A 21,549-nucleotide genomic window follows, 5' to 3' on the forward strand; every position below is an offset into this window, starting at 1 on the left:
GCAGACCGCGCCCGGAGCGTTCAAGGCGAGGGCCAATTAACGTGCAGGCAAACTGTGAGCCACCCTCCAAACCCGCAGCCCTCCTCAACCGCCCTCCACTGCCCTCACGCCCGCATCACGCCCAATCGCAACACGCCTCTGTTGGCCTGGAGCTGCTGGTCAACGGCTCGCCAAGCACTCATCCACCCAGGCCACCACCTGGCCCCACACGTCAAAGTACAGCATGTGCCCCTGGTCCGGCAGCACGTGCAGCGGATGTATAGCTGGGTGTCAGACCGGAGCCAAGCGAACGAAAGAACTGATGGGCGTGATCCACAAACATAGTGTCCGGTGATAATCGTGGGTTCTTGTGAAACTTGGGCGTGGCCTTTGACTGCAGCGAGATGAGTGCGAGACTGCGAGGCCCATCAACAAAACACGCTAGTGGTCGTGGGTGTCAAGAGTGCGCGGTGTCTGACACGCGGCTACGTCCTTCCGTCCGTGGGTGGTCCTGGCTCATTGAGCTTGCACCCCTCCATCTCCCTCCTCATGCAACGCAGCAACGGCCGGTCGGGATCGTCTGGATCGGATGTGACAGAGCAGGACCAGAGCGTGCCATATCATACACACGGCCCACTCTCGCACGTCGAGAAGCCGTTATGATTATAATGCCACATCCTGCTGTAAAATGTAATTTGCCCGCGGTTGCCCTCAGCACGTCCGAAGCCGCACGTGCTGGCGATTGGTGCACCACAGGCTAACATAGCAAGGCGCCGTCAGAGCTTCAGCAACTAGTCCTTGCGAGTTGGGGCCTTCCTACCGTAACTACCTCACCGACGCCTTAACCACACCAACATCATTCATGCCACGCCAATCATGCAAAACAACGCAAGGCGTGAGTCTAAGTCGATGCCGTATGAAACTCCCGTTACCCGGTCCATGCATTTGTCCGCAATAAATTTGCCCCGATCATGCACGAGTTAAGCCAACACGCAGCACTTCGTAATCACCACTCTCCGCTTTGCGGCGCATCGCTCCGGCCCCACCACCACCACCACCACCACCACCACCACCACCACCACCACCAGCGCGAGCGCCACCAGCCGCCGCCGCTCCAGCCCTCGCTTTTCATCCCCAATCCCCCAGCTCCTCTACGCCACCGCCTTCACCTACACCCTGTCCGCGGCCTCCTCGCCGTGTCCCATGACCGCGCCGCCGCCGCCCAGCGCCGCCGTGACGCCCGCCACCTCGTCCACAATGGCCGCCACCACGCCCGCATCCGCCTGCGCCTGCAGCGCCCCCAGGTCGTTGTTCTCCAGCCCGTACGTCATCAGCTCCAGGCGGCTGGCGCCCGCGCTGGCCACCGTGTCCATGTTCTGTGGGGCGGGGGGGCGAGGGGGCGGGGTTACATTCATGGTTAGTAATGGAAGTGGTCGTGGTTAGGAAGGAGGGGCGCAAGCGCGCGCGAGTGTGCGGTGCTGGCAGTTGTAGCAAAGCGCAATGTGCGTAGGCACAGTGAACGTGTGTGTGTGGGGGGGCACGTACAGCGGAGGACCACGCCTACCCAGCTAGCACGCGCCCTGCACCCCTGTCACTCCACTAGCTCTCTCCCTAAATACCTCTCTCCCTGTACCTCTCCGATCACACCTCCACGCCCCATACCTTGAGCAGCACCGACGCCGGCATGACCACGCCGCGCATGCCGGCCTCCACCGCGAAGCTGAGGGCCGCGGGGATGGAGGTGCGCCGCGCGTCGGCGTGCGTGTACAGCCCGCAGCCGCTCAGGTAGTACACCGGGTAGCGGGACTGCCGCCGCCGCAACTCCACACACACGTCCGGGTCGAAGGAGGAGAACATGATGCGCCGCCCCATTGGTGGCTGCTGCTGCTGCTCTGGCTGCTGCTGCTGCTGCGCAGCAGCTGCGGCTGCGGCTGCGGCAGCGGCTGCGGCAGCCGAGGCGGTGGCAGCGGCACTGGCAGGAGCGTTGCGGTAGGGGTGCGGCTGCAGCAGGGGTCCGTCAATGAAGTGGTCCTGCGGCGGCTGCGGCCCCGCCAGTCGGTCCACTACTGGCAGGATGGCGGACAGCATCCTGTCCACCTCCTCGGCCGGCGTGTGGACGACATCGTCACCCGTGGTCATCTTGATCTGACGAGTCATTTGCATGATCGCATCCAAGGCAGACAGACGAGTCAAGCGATGCGGGCGGCTTGGACCTGTGGTTGCGTCACTTCCGACTCCCACCACGCTCGCGGCCGCAGCGCCTGTGTCCCTGCGCTTGCCCTTGCTGCAGGTACCCCTTGCCCTGCTCCCTCCCAGCCAAGTCTGCGCGCGCCCCCTCAAAACGCACCTCAATATCAAACCCGATCTCGGGCGGCATGGCCCGAAACACGGCCTCCAGGGTGGGGATGCTGTCGTCTGCTGCGCACGCCCACGGCTCGTACCGCGTCCCCGCCTGCCGCGTGGAGCGGTCCCGGAACAGCCGCAGCAGCTTGCTGTGCGGCCGCCCGCCGGTGGCGCCGCAGTCATCCACCATGCTGCCGCTGCCGTCGTCGCTGCCGCCGCGCGGTGTGGACACAACGCTGCCGTCCTCGCTGGTGCCCCGGAGCACGTGAGGCTGCTGGAAGTGGGAGTCGCTGGAGGGCAGGTCCGCGGCGCCGGTGCCGTGGCCTGCGGCTGTGGCTGAGGCTGTGGCTGCTGTGGAGGTGGAGGTGTTGCCGCCGCGGCCGCACAGCGCCTGCAGCTCTGCGAGTGTGAGGTCCTTCACCATGGGTCGCTGTGGGGCGTCGGCGGCGCCAAACACGACGTCATCGTCGTGCCAGATGATGGGCACGTTGTCGCGCGTGACCTGGTTGTGTGCGAGCAGCGATACATGGTACATGTGGTGAGCAGCATTGGTATGTGAGCACTTGTAGGGTTGGAGCAGGAGCAGGAATTGGGGCAGGAGCAGCGAGGGGCCCACGGCATAGGCCACGCCGCCCGGGAGCACCGCTCAGCCTCCTGCCCGCTCGCCCCCATGGCAGCGTCGGCCAGCACCGCCGATGGGACCACACAGGGCACTAGGGCCCTCTCATGCTCCTTGGGTATGATGGACTCGCCCCTTGCCCCCGCCAGGGCTGGGAAGCACTATGGACGGCAAAAGCGCACGGCCTGCCGGCCACCGCCCGGCGGCACGCTTCACAAACACGCAGCTGCCGGCAGCACCCTTCCCCCTCCGTTCTCGCTGCGCGCCCACCTGCACGTCAAACTCCACGAAGCCTACACCGCACTTTGCGGCCTGCTGGAAGGACTCAATAGTGTTCTCGCGGTATGCGGGGTACACGCTCAATGGCTGCCCGTCCACGTCATGGCTGGCCAGGTTTTCACCCATCCTGCAGCAGCATTCACCGTAAATGAGAGACACAGTTACATCGCAAGACTAATTGGACCGGCGCGACGCGTGTCGAGAGCGCTAGCTGTGATGTGCCGACACCCAGGTTGGCCTGTTGCCTTTCTGTCGGTCGGAGACCGCCCAACGCGTCACCCGCCAGCAACAAGATGTTACTTACCCCCGATGGCCTCCCAGCAGCATAGGCCCCGTTTTGCCCATCACAAAAACGCTGCCTGGAACCGCAGGTAAAGACGCCGCGTAGGCGACAGTCCTTCCTGGCCCTTCGTAGTCGACACAATTCGACGACCGAGTGCTAGATAATGCTGTAAAAGTGCTCGCACTAAGCCCAAGGAAGGCCCGTCGCGTGGGAAGAAGTAAGTTGGTCGTGTTAAGAGCTCTTAGCCGTGAAGCCGCACGCATACTAGCTGTATTTCAAGAGTAATGCTGCTGCTGTAACAATGGTAAAATACCGTGGAACCGGCATCAAGAGGCGCAGGTTCGCATCCATTGGATCGCCTTTCAGCTGGGGCAGTCGCTCGCGTGCTGCTTACACAAATGTTCAAACTAATGCACAATGCCGCACAAAGCGACTAAAAGCGACCGGGGGGGGCGCGGCGTCCTGCAGAGCGCGCGGCGGTTCCGCTTCCTGTTGCTGCCTGCTGCCCCTCCGACACGCTGCCCGCTTCTCCCCTCTCCCGCCACATTCTGGGCTTTTCCGGATCTTTGCAATTCGATCAGTGGGCGGGTAAGTCATTGTACGGCCCAGGACGGCGCTGGGACCTGGCCACTAGGCATCCCAGGATCCGTGTCGCGCCGTATAACAGTTAATCCAGTTCAGCGCTCAACCGTTCCCGCCGATCCCACAGAGCGGCTACACTTTCTTGCCATGAGGAGATCCATGCCCATGGCTGGATTGGTGCTTGAGCAGTGGGGGAGGGGGGTTTGTTGGCGCGCGTGGGGGTGGGGTGGGGTGTCAGGGGTGGGGGCGGGGGGAGGGAAATGATGCATGCCGAAACGCGGATCGGTCCTCGACCCTGACGTCCATTGCAAGAGTTGGGTATATCTCGCATTGAAAGTGGTGTAACGAATCTAATGGAACAACCCTGTACATTCACGCAGCGCACGATGCATGCTGGCGGGAGCTTCTATCATTCTTTAGGCAAAACGAGGGTAGGCGAGACTATCTATAGGTGAAAGATATAGCTGAAATGGATTTAGTTCCACCTAGAGCCGTGCTAGGTCTTCTGCTGCTTCTGTGGGCGGGAGCATGCGTCTTGGAAGCACAAGCCGCTGAAAAGCTGGATAGCTGCGACCTGGTGGACCCGAAAATAGAAGAGCAGTGAGTCCTTTGGGGTGGTGTGCAGGGGGAAGCGTGCATGAGGCTGGCGTATGTGTGTGTGTGTGTGTGTGGGGGGGGGGGCGGGCCACACGACTTGCCTCACACGATTACGGCTCCCTTTCACACGCCCGCCCGCTCCCACGCAGTATTCTCAAGCAAACCAGCCTTTTTGCGACCCAGGGAATTCGCGATGAGGTCATTAGATCATTGCACGAGCCGTGCATCAACGAGACTGCCAAACACCCGTGCATTAAGGCAAGACTGCTCCGGGGTGCTATGGCACGGGCATTGTGGCGCGCGGGGCCACGGGGCACAGCGCCGTCTCCATGATAGCGCCCAGCACGGCGCCTCATGCACATCACACTTCAGTTTGAGGCGTCAGTATCCTCCTGAACACACTCAGCTGTGCGCTGGCAATATGTCATACGGTATCCTGACAGCCCTGCACACACAATCTCACGTCGCACACACCGTACTATCAACGCACGCAGGCCCAGAAATTCCTGATCAAGGACGGGGTAGTGTACGTCACTAACCTGATGCCGGTCAATGGCTTCGGCTACGTTGAGCTGATTGGTTTCCTTGTGGAGCTGTACGAAGTCAGTCAGGTGGGCGAGTGGGTGTGCACGCACGGTGTGCACGTGTGTGTTCGGGAGAACACGAGGCAGGAGGGGGTCGACACGTAGCTGCGTGACACGCGCGCCGATAAGCATGCATGCATGCGCGTGTGGTCGGGCACAGAAGCGCGTGCCGGGCGAACACGTGTGGGGCGGAAGCGGCGGCGGCACGGCCAAGGGGCGGCATGATGGTCGTTGGGGGCTGGCGGACGTAGTGTTGGGGGCTGCGTGGTACCGCACACACAGGTAGTTGCGATCTCTGTTCCTTGCGCTCTCTCACCACGTATGCATAAACCCACTGCTTTGCTATCGGTCGCGCTCAGGTGTACAAGCTCCCAGATGTGGAATTTGCTTACTGGTGGGTATGGGCGTGCGGCAGGACAGGAATTGTCGCCGTAACAGGGGTGGGGCCGAGGGGGCCGCCCACAGCGGCATGGGATGTGGGCGCACGTGGCCTCCTCCCCCCCGCTTCTCCACTTCCCCGCTTCCCCACTTTACCACTTCTCCGCCCCCCCGCTCCTTTCCCTCACCTGCCGTCAGGCACGATGACAACCCGCCCGCGGAGACCGTGCTTCGACCCACTGCCGAGAACCCCACCGCCTCGGCTTGGTGAGTGGGGAATCGAGTGTGGCAATGCACAATCACCGGCTTGTGACATAATGACCCCTCTAACCCGATAAGTGCCAACACCGTTTCTGTGCCCTGCCCTTCACGCACTGCCACGCCGCGCCAATGCCAACCCCCGGCCAGGCCCTTCCCGCCCCACGACGCGCCCCCCGTCCTGGCTTGGGCCACCTTCCCCGGCAATGCGGCGCTCGTGGTGCCGTACAGTGGGGCGTTCAGGTGTGCGTGTATGTGTGTGTGTGTGTGTGTGTGTGTGTGTGTGTGTGCGTGTGTGTGTATGTGTGTGTATGTGTGTGTGTGTGTGTGCGTGTGTGTGTGCCAAGCAACGAAGGCGCTGGAAGAGGGTTGTGCAAAGCTCGCGGTGGCACGGCTCGCGGAAACCGGGGACAAGCCCCAAGCACGTACCCGTTCTGCCCCGCACCTACCCCCATGCGCCCATGCATTTTAATGAGTTAAACTGGGTACTGTCAGCTTCACGGAGGGACAACGAGCTGAAGCGCGGCCGCCCGGACGGCCGCTCATGTGGTAACGACTTCGTCTGCAGTCTTCAGTGCATCCTGTACCGCTTTTCCAAACATCCCTGCAACCCCCATGCCCAGCTATCCCCAGACCTACAAACCCCCATCCATCCACCAGGCATCTGCCTCACACCCACGCCCGAAGAGCTCCCTGGCACTTCAGACTTGTGGTGTACCAGTACATTCACTCCGTCTTTCATCTCTGTCTCCGGCTCCCCCCACCCCCCACCCCACCCCTACACCACCAGGTGTCCCAAGGACTCGTTTGACAGCCTTCTGGAGCAAGTGCCGCACATGAACGCCAACCCGCCCTGGGAGCAGAGGGAGAAGCTGGGCTTCGGGCGCTGGAACAGTTGCGTGCGTGTGCGTGTGTATGTGGGGGGGGGGGGTTGGGGTTGTAAATACCAGCCCAAACTAAATCAAACCAAGCAATGGGGGTTGGCGGGGAGGGAGGCGGGGCAGGCGCGGGAGGCGAGGGAGGGCTGATGGATGGGCAGTACGGTATGGAAGAGGAGGACGGGGTTCCGGAGCAGTGCGAGCTGTCAGGGGTGGAGCGCCGCTTCCGCGTCCTCTCCCTCCACGCCTCCTGGCACCCCATGCTCTCTACTAATACGCCCCGCCCCCTCCCCGGCCTCGCCCCTCCGCCCCTGCGCCCCTCTCCTCGTCCCGCCCCTTCCAGTCTTCTGTGCCTGGTACTACGGCAACCACCACGTCAAGACGGCGGATGGGCAGCCCGTGCCCTGCCCACGTGACTACATCAACAACCTGGTGAGGGGAGTCGGCGGGGGGTTGGGGGGCTGCATGTCTGGGGAGGGGCGTGGGGCGGGAGGGGGGCGCGGGTACGGGGGCGTGGGGACGTGGACGTGGGGCGGTGGTAATGGCGTGGCGGTAGCGGTGGCGATGACGGTTAGTTCCCACTGGAACCTATGGAAAGAATCAGGAGCCAAAGCACAAGCCGATGAGTTGTAGACACCAGCCCAAACTAAGCGAACCCAATGCAGAAGAGCGAGGAGGAGAGCGCGGGGTGAAGGGTAAGGGTTAGATGCTTGGTTGACTGGAGCAAACTCTCCACAACCTCATACTCATGCACCTAATGAGCCCTGCCGCTGGTCCTCCTCCTCCGCTGCTACTCCTACACCACCGACGCAGTACTACAACCATACCGACAAGCTGCTTACGGTGGCACTCAACAGGCCGGTGAGGGAGGGCGGAGGGAGGGACGCCTGCGTGCCGCGTGTGCACGTGCCCGCACCTACACCTGCATGCCGACTGCCTCCACTCCAGCCGCGGCCGCCTCCACTCATTCCACGCCACACCACTGCTCTCCACTCTCCCCGCCCTTTCCTCCCTTCCCCCCGCCACCCCCTGCAGCTGGCCGGCAGCGGCAAGCCGGCGCAGCAGGTGCCACTGCTGGAACAGAACAAGTACCGCTACATCGTGTCCACTGACGGTGAGGGCGCGGGCGCGGGCTTGGCGGGTGCGTGGCGTGGATGGGGGCGAGCGCCCACACCTCCACCTCCACCTCCACCTCCACCTGCGCCCTCACGTGCACACACACACACACACACACACACACACACACACACACACACACACACACACACACACACACACACACACACACACACACACACCGTTTAGTCGCAGTGCCACCGCTAACTCGCCCTCTTCCAATAGTGTTACTGTACTTAGTCGGCGGGATTTGGGACGCGTGATACCTAGCTTGTCTGCTGCACGCCGCCTCTCTTGTCGCCGTTGCCATTCACATGCCCGTGACACTTCCTCGCTGCCGCCCTATGCCCATGCTTCCACTTTTGCCTATAGGTGAGCTCGACTACGTCCAGCGGGCGGGAATCCGGGAATCACCCGGGTGCCACTCCGGCAAGTCCCAAGCGACTGCGTGAGTCCAAGCCCCTTGACCATTGATGCGGTACCGTATGACATATATAATGGTCCCTGAACGGCCCCGGGGCATAAATTCGAGCGACAGCCAAAGTCGAAATGCTAAATGTCGCGCTTGCCAGGACCGAACAGAATTTGCCCGACGCTATCACGCTTTCATCTAAAGGTAAACCTTAGTTGACGGCACTTGTGATATGCCGAAAACACCGCCTATGCGAGATACGGGCTTCGGTCAATTTCGCGACTTGAGCCCCGACTAACATGTTTTAGTCCTCCGCCGAGCAATACTGGCCAATGATGATGTAAGTTATGTTCATACAAAAAGGCGGCGCCTGAATCGTAAGGTAGGATTTGCCCCGGGCTTCCCCCAGAGCCCTCCGCGCGAGCGGGTTTGGCTGGGAAAATGCACCCCCCGGACGGTATGCGCCGTACAACACCGCAGACCTACTCGGCCGACGCCAACCCCGGCCCAAAACCCGTGTCGGCTACCACGGCTACACAACGCCGTGTCAAACAGCCCCGGCCGAATAGGTCTGAAGGTGCTACGGGCGCCTCAAAGTTCCAGGGCCCTCTGGACTCAGCCCAAACCGGGAGTGGCACCCGGGTGCCGGGAATTCGGCGTGCTGGGTAAACGTTGTGTAGCGCGCCCAGGGTGCGGAGCATGGACGCATACAGGTGCATCGCGGGGTCAGGCCGAATGGTCGCCCGTGGGGTTCCAGGCTTATCGCGGGTAAGTATGACTACCTGGGTCACGACAGTCACGCGACGCTCGGTAAAATGGTGGGTATCGGTAAGTAACTCCGGCGTCGTCTGGGCGGGCTTTCGTTTCGTTTTTTAACACACACACACACACACACATACATACGCTCTGGGCGGTCTCTTTGCGTTTCATTTGTTCAAAACACTCGCTCTCACGCACGTGCTGTGTCACACGCAGGCTGGTCCATCAGCTCCAAGTTCGACAAGTACCTGCTGCTAGGCAGCCTTGTGCTCAAGGTGTGTGTGTGTGTGTCTGCGTGGGTGGGGTGGTTGCCTCCAATCCCAACTCAACCAAGACCCAGAACCCGTGCAGGCGGTGTGGGGCGGTGTGAGGTGTGAGTGGGGTGCGGGCGTTCGCCAGCAGACCGCCATCCCACCACGTCGCTTGTTCACGCAAACGTGCGTGCGAACACAGGCACACTTGTGCAATCTGTACAGAACACGTGCACACTACAGCACTACACACGCACCCCATCAAACACACACACACACACACACACACACACACATTCCATCCCTGCAGGCCGAGGGCTTTGTGTACGGCTGGTACTACCCTGCCATGAAGGCGTGGGAGCACTACGTGCCATTCATGGTCAAGGACAAGGACGACGTGCTCGAGGTGGGTTCGGTAACAGCTTGGCTCGGTAGCTGGCTTGGTTCAGCAGCTAGCTTGCTTCCTTGTACGCTACGGTATGAATCAGAAGCGCAGACCGATGGCAAAGTTATCCCACTTTATGTCCTTACCGCACCCATGCCTGCCCGGTGCAACTCTTGCGTCCGTTGGCCCCTCGCCCTTGCCGCCTTGGGCCTTGCGCCCACCCCTTTTACACTAGCCGTGCTGGGAACCCACAACCCCGCCCCGTGCTGCCACCTGTGTAGATGATTGACTGGGCGCGCTCGCACGACGAGGAGGCTCACAAGATCGCGCAGGCAGGCCAGTCGTTTGCGTTGAAGCACCTGGCTCGCAAGACGCGGCTGTGCTACATTTACAAACTGATCAAGGAGCTGGCTAAGCACATGAAGTGAGTTGTTGGGGTTCGCTGTTTAAGTTTTGGAGAGTAAAAAGTGCCATGTAGTTAGCCAGTGATGTTTAGGGTGGGGTAGGATGAACGGGCAGCGGTTGCGGTACTTTGGGGGGTGGGTGGGAAGTGCGAGAGGGATCGGGGAGGAGGCACATGTGCGGTCCATGGACTCGTGGATTGCCCATCTGGCGTCCGCACACGCGCGCATTCCTGCACCACCACACACCACCACACGGCCCCTCTCAGCTCACGCCAGCACCCCAACAAGCGCACACGCTCGCATTCCCCAGATGCTTCTTAGGCATGGTGCCGACCCTTGGCCTTGTCGCCCACAAACTCCCAACCATTGCCTCCAGGTACACGCCGGATTGCTCCAAGCGCCCCGTGTGTGTGCCGCTAGTAGAGGAGATTAAGTTCCTCAAGTCCTTCGACGTCACACACGCGCACTGCAGGTGGGTTTGGTGGGGCGCTTTTGCAGTCAGCATGCGGCTGGACACATGTGTGCGGGTTTGGGGAGGCGGCGGGGCGTGTTAGTGCAGGTGGGGATGGCCGCCAGCCCTACCTCGCGGCCCGGCCTGCTGCCTCTCCCATTCACCGCATGACGCAGCACACATACACACACAGGGTGCACCCTGTAAACCCTTTCCCCTTGTGCTTCCCTCCCCGGTCCCTCGCCACCACACAGGTACGACGAAGTGCTGGGTCCGTACGCCGCCGCCGACCCCGCCGCCCGAACCCCCGAGTTCCTGAAGGACCTCACGGCCCAGCACCAGGCCGTGCCGCACCACCTTTGGGGCGGCCGCCGCCACCTGCTCGGCAGTAGCAGCGGCAGCAGCAGCAGTGGCAGCAGCAGCGGGCGGCAGTAGCAGCAGCGGTAGCAGTTTGCGACATGCGCAAGAACAAGTGGAGCACAGGCGCTGAGAGCGCGGCGGCAGATACAGACGGAAGCATGTGGCAGCAGTACCCGCGGCAGCAGTGGCACCGGCAGCGGCTGCCGATGAGGTGGGCGGCAGGGTGGGCGGCAGGTGGCTCAAGCTGTGCCTGGCTGTCGGAGCCGACGGAGCGGCTACTGCTGGCTGCCGTGGCTGCTTGCAACAGCAGGTGCCGCGTGCCGCACTGTGCGGCTGCCGTGGCTGCGTGCAACGCGCCACGCCAACCTGCCAACCAACCCTTGCTGGTTGCAAGCAAGCGGTGGCGGCTTGGAAGCCGCGCAGCACGCACAACACTCAGACCGGCGATATGCCAGCTGGCGCCGCGTCCGGGCGCTGCTATGGGAGCACGTGTTTGGGGTGGCTGGGCGGGGGCCAGGCGGTCGGGGAGGAGGCGGTGTGTACGTGTGCTGTGGCTGGCCCGGGGAGACCGCCTGGTTGAACGGCGGGAGCCCAGGAGGCGCGCGGGAGCGTTACAAACATAACGCGGGCGTAGCGCAAACCTTAACTTATTTCACCCGCAGATGGTATCCGTATCCGCTCAGCGCAAGTTGTGTTGTGCAGTTTTCGGGCTGGGGTCTGCGGGCTTCCGCGAACTCCTCGCCGTCAGCCTGGCGCCCATATTCTGAGTGCTTGCACAGTTAACGCTATGTTGTAGGGATACTGCAAAAAGGATAAATTCCATAAGGCACTTGCTTTGGGACGTCTTGCTCCCGTGCCCGTTCTTTCCATGCGCCCCCGCAAAACGGCAAAGCCCGGCATATCCCACAATCGCTTACCACCAGTTATCTGCCGTTTAGAGCAGCGCTCGTTTGTTGCGATAGAGGGCACCGCGAGCAATTCAATTGAAGAGTAACATCGATCAGCCCACGTGGCCCTGCAGACAGCACGAGGCCTCTAGCTTTTCCGCTTTAACTTACTCGCTCGTGGGGCGTTTGACGTTCGACTGGGGCCTTCTGCCCCCAAGCGACTTGCCAAACGCTGGACTAGTGCAGCAGCTGTCCGCTTCGCTTCTGATTCGCGAGCTTAGGAAGGCCGCTGCTGCGAGGCGGGACCGTGACGCTGACGGTGCCTCACTATCAGCCTGCCGCTGCGCGGTGAGTCTGTGAGGTCCGGCAATGTGCCAACTGCGCGCGACAGGACTGCGCCCGAGGTCGGGTGCAGCCCAGATTTGCATGTAATAGGGATCTATAGCTTGGGCAAAGGGAGGGACAACTCGCACGTTGGGCGGGCTGAAGCAGAGCGGCCTCGCCCGTTCACGACACCTTGGTCCGTGAGTCCCTTTAATCAAACAACGACACACGTGTGGTAAATGGTGCGTGAACGCGCCCATATAGCGACTATGGGTTACCCCCGGAGGAGCCCCTCAGCTTTTCACATGGCCCCTCGTGGAGGGCCAGTCGTTGGTGCTGCTACCGGGTGGCTTGTGCCCAATGTGATTTGCGAGGTCGCACGGACTGTGTAAGCTTCTGCGGGCTCAAGATGTCCTTATCCGGTCGGGCTCGCGAGGCCATCTGGCCCCCGCAAGCCCAGCCCGCAACCCAGCCTCAAGCAATTTTCCGATTGGCACCTGACAAGTTCTTTCCTGCTGTGGCTTCTGCAGGCTCATATCTTGCGCCTGGGAGCAGGTCTCGTCGCGCCAACACAGAAGCGTCAACCGTCGCTATGCCTTCTGCCAGCGACCCGGCCGGAGCATCCACCAGCGGCCGCGATTTGTCGCAGCGACTGCAGATTGGCAAGACCCTCGGCTCCGGGTGAGAGCCGGGCCATGTTCATGCCCATAAGGGGCTGCCCGGCTGGGGCGTGCTGGGGGCGGAGCCGCCAGAGGAGCCACAGGCGGCATCAGCTGTCAACAGGGCATGAGCAAGCAGCTGTCAGCCGTGTGTCCCACCCACCGGCACGTGCCATCGCACTGCCCCACAGCGTACAGATCTTGCTACTCATTTGCTTTGTCCCACTCATCCCTGCAGGGCATTTGCCATTGTGTACAAGGCGGCTTTCGATGGGCGGGAGGTGGCCCTCAAGGTGCTGCTCCCCCAGCACCAGCCCTCCCACCGAGAGGACTGCCCGGTCCGGATGTTCATCAGGTGGGTTCCCCAAAGTTACATTGAGGAGAATATCTCGTTCGTACAAACGCGGAGCTGGTTTTGCAGACCTGTGCACCAGGTTTCGTCGCGGACCCATAAAGGGAACTCCTGCGAAACTCCTGACCGTGTTCTCTTACTGTCCCTGTGCAGGGAGGGCGAGCTCCTACGCCGACTAGACCACAGGTGGGTACAGCCGTTGCAGAAATACGGCAGGGGCTGCGAGCACGGGCACGCGCGTGGAGGCAGGGCAGGGCCGGCAGCTCGCTGGCCCGGGCCGTGGGCGACTGGGCGTTACAGCTGCGGGTGGCGCTGGGGGTGGCGCTGCAAACCTCTTGCCCCGCAAGATGATTCCACACCCGCACGGATTCGAGCTTTCGGGCATCGCCACGCACCTGCGTGCGCGATCCACACGGGCGCCCCCCGTCTTGGTTTACTTTAGATCGAAATGCCCTATTCCACCCCTCACCCACCCCCGTTTGCCCCTCTCCGCCCCCCTCCCGCTACAGCCACGTGGTGCGCTGCCACGCCGTGCTGGAGCTGCCGCCCGGCTTCCCCGGCCTGCTGCGCGGCTACAGCCGACCCGCCTGGGCGCTGGTGCTGGAGCTGCTGGAGGAGGGCAGCCTGTGCAGCCTCATGCACAGGCAGCTGCTGGCGCCGTGGAAGTTCATCTACGGTGCGTGTGTGCCAACCGTGCGGGGCTTGATGCATGGGAATAACGCCCGGGGCTTTTCGAGACTCGACATGCCGGCCGTGCCTGCTGGGGCTGCCGGACAGGCGCCGTGCAAGAAGATTGGTCTCCATGCGCCTACGGGACGTGCACTATGCCCCACCGCAGACAATGAACAAGCCATGCAATGGAGCATCCAGACCGCGGGCGCGCTAGCGTACCTGCACGCCTGCAGCCCGCCCGTCATCCACCGGGTGAGTTGCGGCAGCTCCCGGTATCCGCAAATCTATCTGGGTTGTGATTACCCCAGCGGCCGGACCCACCCTAACCCCCCAAGGCCCAAGCGCCCTCGTTAGCGCCCCCGCCCACATCTTAGTCATGGACGCCTCAGCACCTGGTCTCACCCCGGGCATCTCAAGACCCAAGCACCTACGCAAGCGCCCCCGTTGCAAGTCACCACATGTATCCTGCTTCTTCCTTGTCGCCTCAGGACGTCAAGCTGGAGAACGTCATGTTGAGCCGGACTGAGGGCAAGGGCACTGCGCCCGTGGCCAAGCTCGTCGACCTGGGCCTACACACGGTGCGTGTATTGTGTGCGAAAAAAACGCATACGACCGTTGTGTTGCGCGATGCCGGTGTGCGTATTGGCGAGCAGTAAGAAAGTTGCAGAGGAGTGGCCTCAACGCTAGCATTTTGCTTGAACAACTTCCATCCGCCGCTATCGATCCGCAGTGCCCACTTAGATTGGAGCGCTGCACCCGCCAGACGCTGCTGCGTGTGTCCATGAGCCGCACAGCCAGCCGCCGCAGCTTCCGCCGCGCAGCCTCAGGCATAGGCGTCCTGAGCCTGGACGCTGTCAACGTAGCCAACGTTGGCGGTGGAGGTGGCGGCGGCGGCGGCGGCCGCGCCGCCAGCAATGCTGACGTAAGCGGCCTGTACCATCACCAGCAGCAGGCGCCGGTGTCATTGCCATGCGTCGGCGCTCCTGCCCCAGTGCTCGTATCCGCCATCATGTCGCCCACAGCGATGGCGTCAGCCGCCGCCAGCAGCGTCGTCAGCGCCGCGCTCGAAGAGGAACGGGCGTCCGCGTCCTGCTTCTACGCCGTCCAAGACGACGGCTCTTCCGCGGTGCCGGTGGACGTGCGGAACAACAACATGGGCGAGCGGCTGAGGCCACTGCACGGCGTCACTGCGCCGCCGCCGCTGGTGCTCGAGGGCCGTGTGCTGGGCCCCCACAGCCGGCCTGGATCGGGTCGCATTCTCCGCGTGGGCAGCACCAACGGCGCATCGCCGCTGCCGCGCGCTTCCACCGCCGGAGGAGGCGTATTGGGTGCGCTGGTGGAGGTGTGTGAGGAGGACGCGCTTCGGGCACGCGCGTCCGCCGAGGCCCCCACAGACCAGCAGCCGGGGCCGGTGGCGGCGGCGCAGCAGCTACTGCAGCAACCAGCGCAGCAGCCGGGCGGCGGCGGCGATGTGCCTGTCCAGGCAGTGGCCGCGACTTCCTTGCGGCCGGAGACCGCCAGCACGGACAGTGATGGCAGCGGCGGCACCGCCGCCGCACCGCCCACCACCACCGCTGGCAGCACCCTCAACACCTCCCTCGCGCGCTCCAGTTACGGCGACATCCTGCCCAACCTGGTCAACACCGGCGGCGGCGCGGGCGCCACCATCTCCATCGGCATGGAGCTGCAGAGCCGGATGCCTTCATACGCCGAAAGCACGGCCACGGGTGTCACCGACTGCGGCGGCAGCCTCTTCAACATGCCGCCGCCTCCGTCCATGGTGCTAGCGGCGGCGGACGGTGGCCCTGCTGGCGGCGCTTGCAGCGCGAGCGCCGCAGCCGTGCTGGCACAACACCCCAGCCGCCGGCGCCTGGGCGGACACCACCTGCTATTCCGCAACTCGCCTGCTGGGTCGTCTTACAGTGGCTCCGCCAGCAACACAGCCAGCGGCGCCGCGCCCGATGCCGCCAAGTCCGACCCAACCTGCGGCCGCGGCACTCCCTTTGCGCAGCTCTCGGTGGTCGGTGTGGCTGCAGCAGCGGGCGCTGACGGCGCCGCCGCAACATCAGCCGCAGCGCTACAGAGCAGGCCGTCCTCCCTGCCGTCCGGCGCCTCTCCCCGCGCTGCCGCCGCGCACGCGCACCATGTACAGCAGCACCACCCCACGACTCGCAGCTGTCTCTCTGCCGTCACGCACGCCCACGACCCCACCTCTGCCGCCGCCGCCGCCGCCGCCTCCACCGTAACCTCCACGCCCGGACGGCTCGTCAGCGTCGCGGCAATGCCTTCGCGCCCCGCCTCCCTCTCCGGCTGCCGCGCCGCTGCCATGGCCGCCGCCTCCGCCTCCGCCGCGGACGCGGCTCAAGCTCATGTCCTAGCCACGTCGATGCCGCCGCCGGCTGCGGTCCTCGACGCGGATCCCGGTGGCGTTAACAGCCGGCCGGCCACGGCGCGAGACGTGTCCCTGTCGCTGGGGGCGCTCCTGGACACCGGTGGCGGAGAGGAGGCGGGCACACACGCGACTCTTGAGGTGGTGTACCGCCTCACGGGCGAGACCGGCAGCTGCATGGCGGTGAGCGGGGGTGACTTGTGTGGGTTGCTGTCGCTTGGAATGCCTCTGCTGCTCACTTGCTTGGACGCATGTATGCGTTCTTGCGCTGTAAGTTAGATATGTATGCCCCATAGCGTTGTCCTAGCGTCTGAGGCCTGGTGCGCCTGCTGCTGCTAAGTCATCCACGGTACTCATCTTGCGCTACTCTTCTTCTTGTACTGCACTGCTGCTGCCAACGCACACAGATGGCTCCCGAGATCCGGCTGCAGCAGCCGTACAACGAGAAGATAGATGTGTACGCCTTCGCGATCCTGCTGTACGAGGTGTGGAGCCGCTCGCTGCTGGCCGTGAGCCACGTGGGCACCAAGCGCCCCGACATGCCTGAGATGATCCACAAATGCGAACAGTTCCCGGACCTCATCGTCAGCGGCTGGCGGCCGGCGCGGGCGGGCGCCATTCCCGAGCCCATCTGGCAGGTCATATGCGGTGAGCTGCCGTGACTCGTGACCCGTGTGCTTGGAAAGGCTAGAGAGGACGGAGCGGCCGTGTATGGGGTATTGATATGCACGCTTTGGGGTAGGTCGCTTGAGTTTGTGCCCGCGCGCGAGTCTGTCTGCCAGCTGGCGAGGCTTGCTTGCATGTGCTTGAATGCCCTGCCTGGCGCCACCGCACATGTTTTCATCACTTGCGCTGACCCCGCGCCGCCGTGTTGCAACCCGTGCTCCTGGAACACGCAGAGTGCTGGGACTCGGACCCTTTGGCACGTCCCACCATGCTGGAGGTGGAGGCCCGCCTGCAGCAGCTGCTGGCCGAACAGCCCGAGTCGGTCATTGGTGTGGCCAGCGGCAAGGGGGGCAAGAAGCTGACGGCCACGTCATCTGCTGGGGCTGCCGGTGGCGGTAGCAGCGGCGGCGGGGGGAGGGCAGCTGCGGCAGCAGGCTGTGGCTGCGTGATTTGTTAAGGTGTGAGAGGGGCGGCGGAGGTGTTGGTTGGGTGAGACAGGCAGTTGTGTACCGTGCGGCTAGGCTTTTGGTTGAGAGGGCTGCTTGAGAGAGCATTTTGTCAATTCGGCAGGGGCGGATGCGTGGGGAAGCAAAGCGTACGACTGCACGTGCGGATTGCCTGGTGGGCAAGAGGCGGTGGAAAATAAAGAAGACGTGTTATGGGCGGTACACACATTTGCAAGATGCATAAGCATCGGGGGAAGAGTATGCGATGCCGTGATTTGGCTGCTGTGCACGTGCAAGTGCACACACGCGCATCACCGCGGTGGCACCCTTTGGAATTGCATTTACGCTGCTGGCACCGGCAGCCGCGCATGGTGCACAGTGCGCAAATGGTTGCTCCCGTTGCCTCGTTCGGACACAGCAGATATGCACAACACCTTGACATGACACACACATTGCAACCAACCCACCCCAGTTGTGCAACAGTAGCCTGGCGTCGATTGCCAAGGCTGCTTATGCGAGTGGCAAGGTACTTGGAGAAATGCATTATTTGTCTTGCTGCTGCGGCCGTGTGCCGACCTTCTTTGGTTGAGGACTTGACATTATTGTGATGCTGTATTGCTTGATTGTGCATGCGCCATCATAGAGCGTCATCTGGGTTCCGCTTGTGAACTGTGTAGAGCAGGTGATGCACACGTGCTTGTTCAGATTGGCCAGTCCTCTAAGGGGAAACAGGGGAAGCCAGTGCATTTTGCGGCAGCGGCGGGGCGGAAGGGTTAAGAATTGTGTGACGGGTGACGCAGTGAATGGCATCGGCTACCTGGCTTTGTGGGCTCGCCCCAACTCCGCATGCAGTCACCTGATGCCAATGTGCAGGGATGGCAGGGACGTGTGCATGAACAAGGTAACTGGGCGGCACTGCCTACCGCATAAGGAAGTACGAAGCGCAGCAGGGAAGTAGGCGCTCACGATTGGTGCGGTTGCGGTCGACTGGCACTTGTGGCTGTCGGCCCTGTCAGGCACACGCATCCGCGTACCTTGCTGCGAAGTGGGGGCTGCATCGTTGCGAGAGTGCGTGCCGCCATTCCTCGACTGCTCGACCTTGACTGGATCTGATGAAGAGGGAACTTTATTCATCCTGGGCTCGATTGCCAGTAGTCTGTTATGGGGTTTCATTAGTTGCTCGAGTGTCATCCGCTGTAGGGATGACAGGGTGAGGAAGAGGACAGGTTTTAGATCCAAGGGCCAGCAGGTTGACAGCGTACCTGTAGCGGCTTTGTGAGAATGGGTTGGCGGCTTGGCGGCTTGGCGCAACGGATGGTACGTGAACTGGGAGGCGTTGTGAACGAGAACGTGTCTACTTACATCATGGGTATGTTGCCAGAGAAGCTGAAGCAGCGAGGTGTGTGGTCCAGAAGGACAGTGACAGGGTGATGGAAGCAGGTGTTGAGGGGGCAGAGCGTCAGTTCCGATGCGGGCTCACTGCTGCCCCAGCGGCTGGCCCCAAGCCAATGGTCGTCACACGTTCCCAATGCACGTGTGTCGCTACGCTGTACACCAAAAGGTGCTGGTAGTGCTCTTGGTAGCGTGGCCATGCATGTATGGTCGTACGGTATCATTGGCGCGCATGGCAGCAGCCGCTACCCAGTACTAGTTGTTATCTGCACCGCCAGTCGAAGGGGTGGTATGGCATAATAGCCCGTGTTACTACAGCAGCCAGATGATGATCGTGTGCTTTGGGCGGCATGTGTGGTATCGAGCGGGAGCGAACAACGGCGCTCGCGGCGCTAGAAGTGAGGTCCCATGCGCAATGCCGAGTATGCGGCTGCGTATGCTACCTCCAACTGAGATACCCGTGAAGGATAGCGGGGCGCACGGAGTTCTGTTGAGGCCATTTCGGGAAACCGCGTCACTGTGACGGAACCGGCATGTTGCTTTGGGTACCGCAGTTGCACTGCAGCTTGCGCGTGGCGTACAGCCATACGCGGCAGCCGTGCAGGAGCCGGCAAGGCCGGGGGCAGAATGGCGAGCGTTGCAGCTGATGGATGCGTTGCGGGCCAGGCGCTTGAGGGCTGGTGCTCTTGCAGATGGTCGTACCGTCGTAGCTGCTTACGCCATATGTGTGAGTGGGTTCGTGTGTTGGACGATACGCCCAGGACCTACCCCGGGACACCTCCCAGTCCATTTCTACAGCCCTATGCATTCAACTCCCGCGACCGTGTTGGTGCGTCATGAAAGCAGTCGGAGTGTCAGACAAGCCTCGCCACTCAGGCCTGTTCCGACAACAGGGCCGGCGGGCCCCCTGCAGCCCTGCTCAGCACGACAGATCCGCACGTACGTCACAATGGTGTAGTTACATGCACACGCCTGGCACTCAGTGAGTCGGGAGAGTGGGAACGTCGACTGCCTGCAGGTGCGCATCGGCTATGCTATCCGCGCGGTGTGGCGTCGCATTGAGTCTGTGTGGTGCTATCGCCTTGGCCGGGCGCCCGGAGCGTGAGGAATGCGCGTCAGCAAAACATCGACACAACCTGCCAGCTACCGTCGGTACAGTAACAGCGCGCGAACGACGCACCAATGCCTTGTCCCTTCTTGCTACGCATTTATGTGGGCACGGGTGGGAGCCACACACATCGGGACTACGCTTTCCTGCCCCTTGCCATGTTCCATCACACGCCTGGCACTCAGTGAGTCGGGAGAGTGGGAACGCCCCTGCTCCGGCCTGCTCCCAACCACCAGCTGCTACGTGCAAAGCTACATGTCGCATTTCAGCTCCGTAGCGTCAAGGCCCCACGCTGGCCCGGGCAGGGGCAAGCCCGGGCAGGGACCCCGGAACGGCTGCACCAGGCCCTGCAATGCACAGTACGCTAAGGCTTTCCTGACACTTCACTTCGGGTCTCGCGCACTCCACCTCCCTAAGGGGCTGCCGGCCCACTGGCCGCCCAGTCACGCCGCGGGCGTCCGAATGCGGTTAGGTTCGAGCCCTGTCCGAAGGCAGATGTAAGATGCCACGAGACCAGTAAGGCGGTAGTCACTTCCGAGTGGCTTCATGCACAGGGGTGCCGTACACGCAATACAACGTAACCGGACTGCTGGGGGACACACGGGTATGACGCCGGTCTGGAAAAGGGGTCAAACGGCATGTGGTGTTTGACAGGGTTTGCGATGCGGATCAGACCCCAACTTTTGGCACTTTTGGCTGACGTGCTTCTGTCTGATCCTCATCGCCAAGTAGCTTAAAACCCGCCTGGCGTCCGGGGGGTGCGTTCCGGCCTGCTTGGCACGGTCGGACACGGTGGTCGGGTCGACCACTGAAATAGCTACCGGCGTTCAATCCATATTTGTTTAATACTACTGAGACCTCAAATATCTTGTTTGTGGCCGAGTAAGTGATGTCGCGGTCAACATGCTCGACAAGCTCGCGCAGACCGTTTGCTTTAACGCCAAACTAGATTGCCGTCGACTATGCTATACGTTATAAGGCTGATTAGATGGTCAGGGGCTTTACAGTGCGACCCTGGCGAAAGCATGCCTCGCGAAATGTGCCGACAGGCACCCTCACAAAATGCGACGGGAGCCAAATTTTGACATCCTTATATGTCATATAACTTAATTCCGGAGAGAGGGAGGCTAAATCTGCGCGAGCGCGGAGAAACACGTGTGGACACGTTTTTGCCCCTCTCCAGACCGGCGTCATACCCGTGTGGCTGGGGGAGGGGCCTAAGCACATGTTCAGGCAGCGGCATGTCGGACTTAGTCAGACGGCCCTGGTGGCCACTGTATGATATAGCAGGTGAGGCACTGAGGCTGAACAGTGCGATGCGGGAGTTGCGACCTTGCGGCTTCCACAGCGGCGGCGTCACGACGTGGAGGCGAAGGGTAGCGGTTTGGTTCGCGGGCCGGCCTGGTTGCGGGCTGACGCATGCTGCCTTCAACAGGTTGCGCCTTCGTGCTCGTGGTCAGAGCAGGGCGAGGGGTACAGGGAGATGGAGAGCGAGTACCGTACTAGACCGTACCGAAATGTCTCTCATACGGCGGTTGCGTAGCCGGCACGTGATTGAGATGACACGACGATTGGCTGCTTGCGGCAGCGTTTGGCTGCTTGCAATCGACGCGTCTGGGATTTTGGATGTGGCTGAAATTACGAAACACAGGGTAGCAGCTGCAAACCGACAATAGGTCGATAACCCTGACGTGAGCCCTGCCAGCTGCAACCAGCATGAACCCGCATGATGGACC

General features: G+C 62.2%; 3 protein-coding genes across 6 annotated transcripts; 2 read left to right on the forward strand and 1 right to left on the reverse strand.

The window, feature by feature from the left end:
* Positions 1-22: 22 nt before the first annotated feature.
* On the reverse strand, positions 23-3,898 carry CHLRE_03g203600v5 (uncharacterized protein). The gene is made up of 5 exons (XM_043061430.1): positions 3,525-3,898; positions 3,212-3,347; positions 2,327-2,824; positions 1,642-2,124; positions 23-1,355 (listed from the first exon to the last, which is right to left on the reverse strand). Exons 1-5 carry the CDS (start codon positions 3,563-3,565, stop codon positions 1,149-1,151), a joined length of 1,365 nt encoding a protein of 454 aa, XP_042926517.1. The 5' UTR covers positions 3,566-3,898; the 3' UTR covers positions 23-1,148.
* A 537-nt stretch (positions 3,899-4,435) lies between these two features.
* CHLRE_03g203550v5 (uncharacterized protein) lies at positions 4,436-12,249 on the forward strand. 4 transcript variants are annotated; one of them, XM_043061425.1, is made up of 17 exons: positions 4,436-4,685; positions 4,832-4,940; positions 5,177-5,293; positions 5,626-5,660; positions 5,843-5,911; positions 6,053-6,145; positions 6,693-6,796; positions 7,124-7,212; positions 7,594-7,641; positions 7,816-7,894; positions 8,269-8,344; positions 9,066-9,136; positions 9,284-9,342; positions 9,629-9,724; positions 9,985-10,127; positions 10,484-10,579; positions 10,813-11,920. In XM_043061425.1, the coding sequence occupies exons 1-17, from the start codon at positions 4,555-4,557 to the stop codon at positions 10,991-10,993; spliced, it is 1,596 nt and encodes a 531-aa protein (XP_042926520.1). In that variant the 5' UTR covers positions 4,436-4,554; the 3' UTR covers positions 10,994-11,920. The 4 variants fall into 4 exon arrangements, with proteins under 4 accessions (XP_042926520.1, XP_042926519.1, XP_042926518.1 ...); XM_043061426.1 differs by lacking the exon at positions 9,066-9,136 and having other exon boundaries at positions 8,269-8,287; positions 8,331-8,344; XM_043061427.1 differs by lacking the exons at positions 8,269-8,344; positions 9,066-9,136.
* On the forward strand, positions 11,979-19,580 carry CHLRE_03g203500v5 (uncharacterized protein). The gene is made up of 10 exons (XM_001693148.3): positions 11,979-12,153; positions 12,660-12,810; positions 13,027-13,143; positions 13,294-13,326; positions 13,650-13,816; positions 13,979-14,064; positions 14,301-14,390; positions 14,543-16,384; positions 16,609-16,849; positions 17,101-19,580. The coding sequence occupies exons 2-10, from the start codon at positions 12,722-12,724 to the stop codon at positions 17,322-17,324; spliced, it is 2,889 nt and encodes a 962-aa protein (XP_001693200.1). The 5' UTR covers positions 11,979-12,153; positions 12,660-12,721; the 3' UTR covers positions 17,325-19,580.
* The last annotated feature ends 1,969 nt before the right edge of the window (positions 19,581-21,549 follow it).

The sequence above is a fragment of the Chlamydomonas reinhardtii genome, chromosome 3 (assembly GCF_000002595.2).
Source record: "Chlamydomonas reinhardtii strain CC-503 cw92 mt+ chromosome 3, whole genome shotgun sequence".
Taxonomy (NCBI): Eukaryota; Viridiplantae; Chlorophyta; class Chlorophyceae; order Chlamydomonadales; family Chlamydomonadaceae; genus Chlamydomonas; species Chlamydomonas reinhardtii.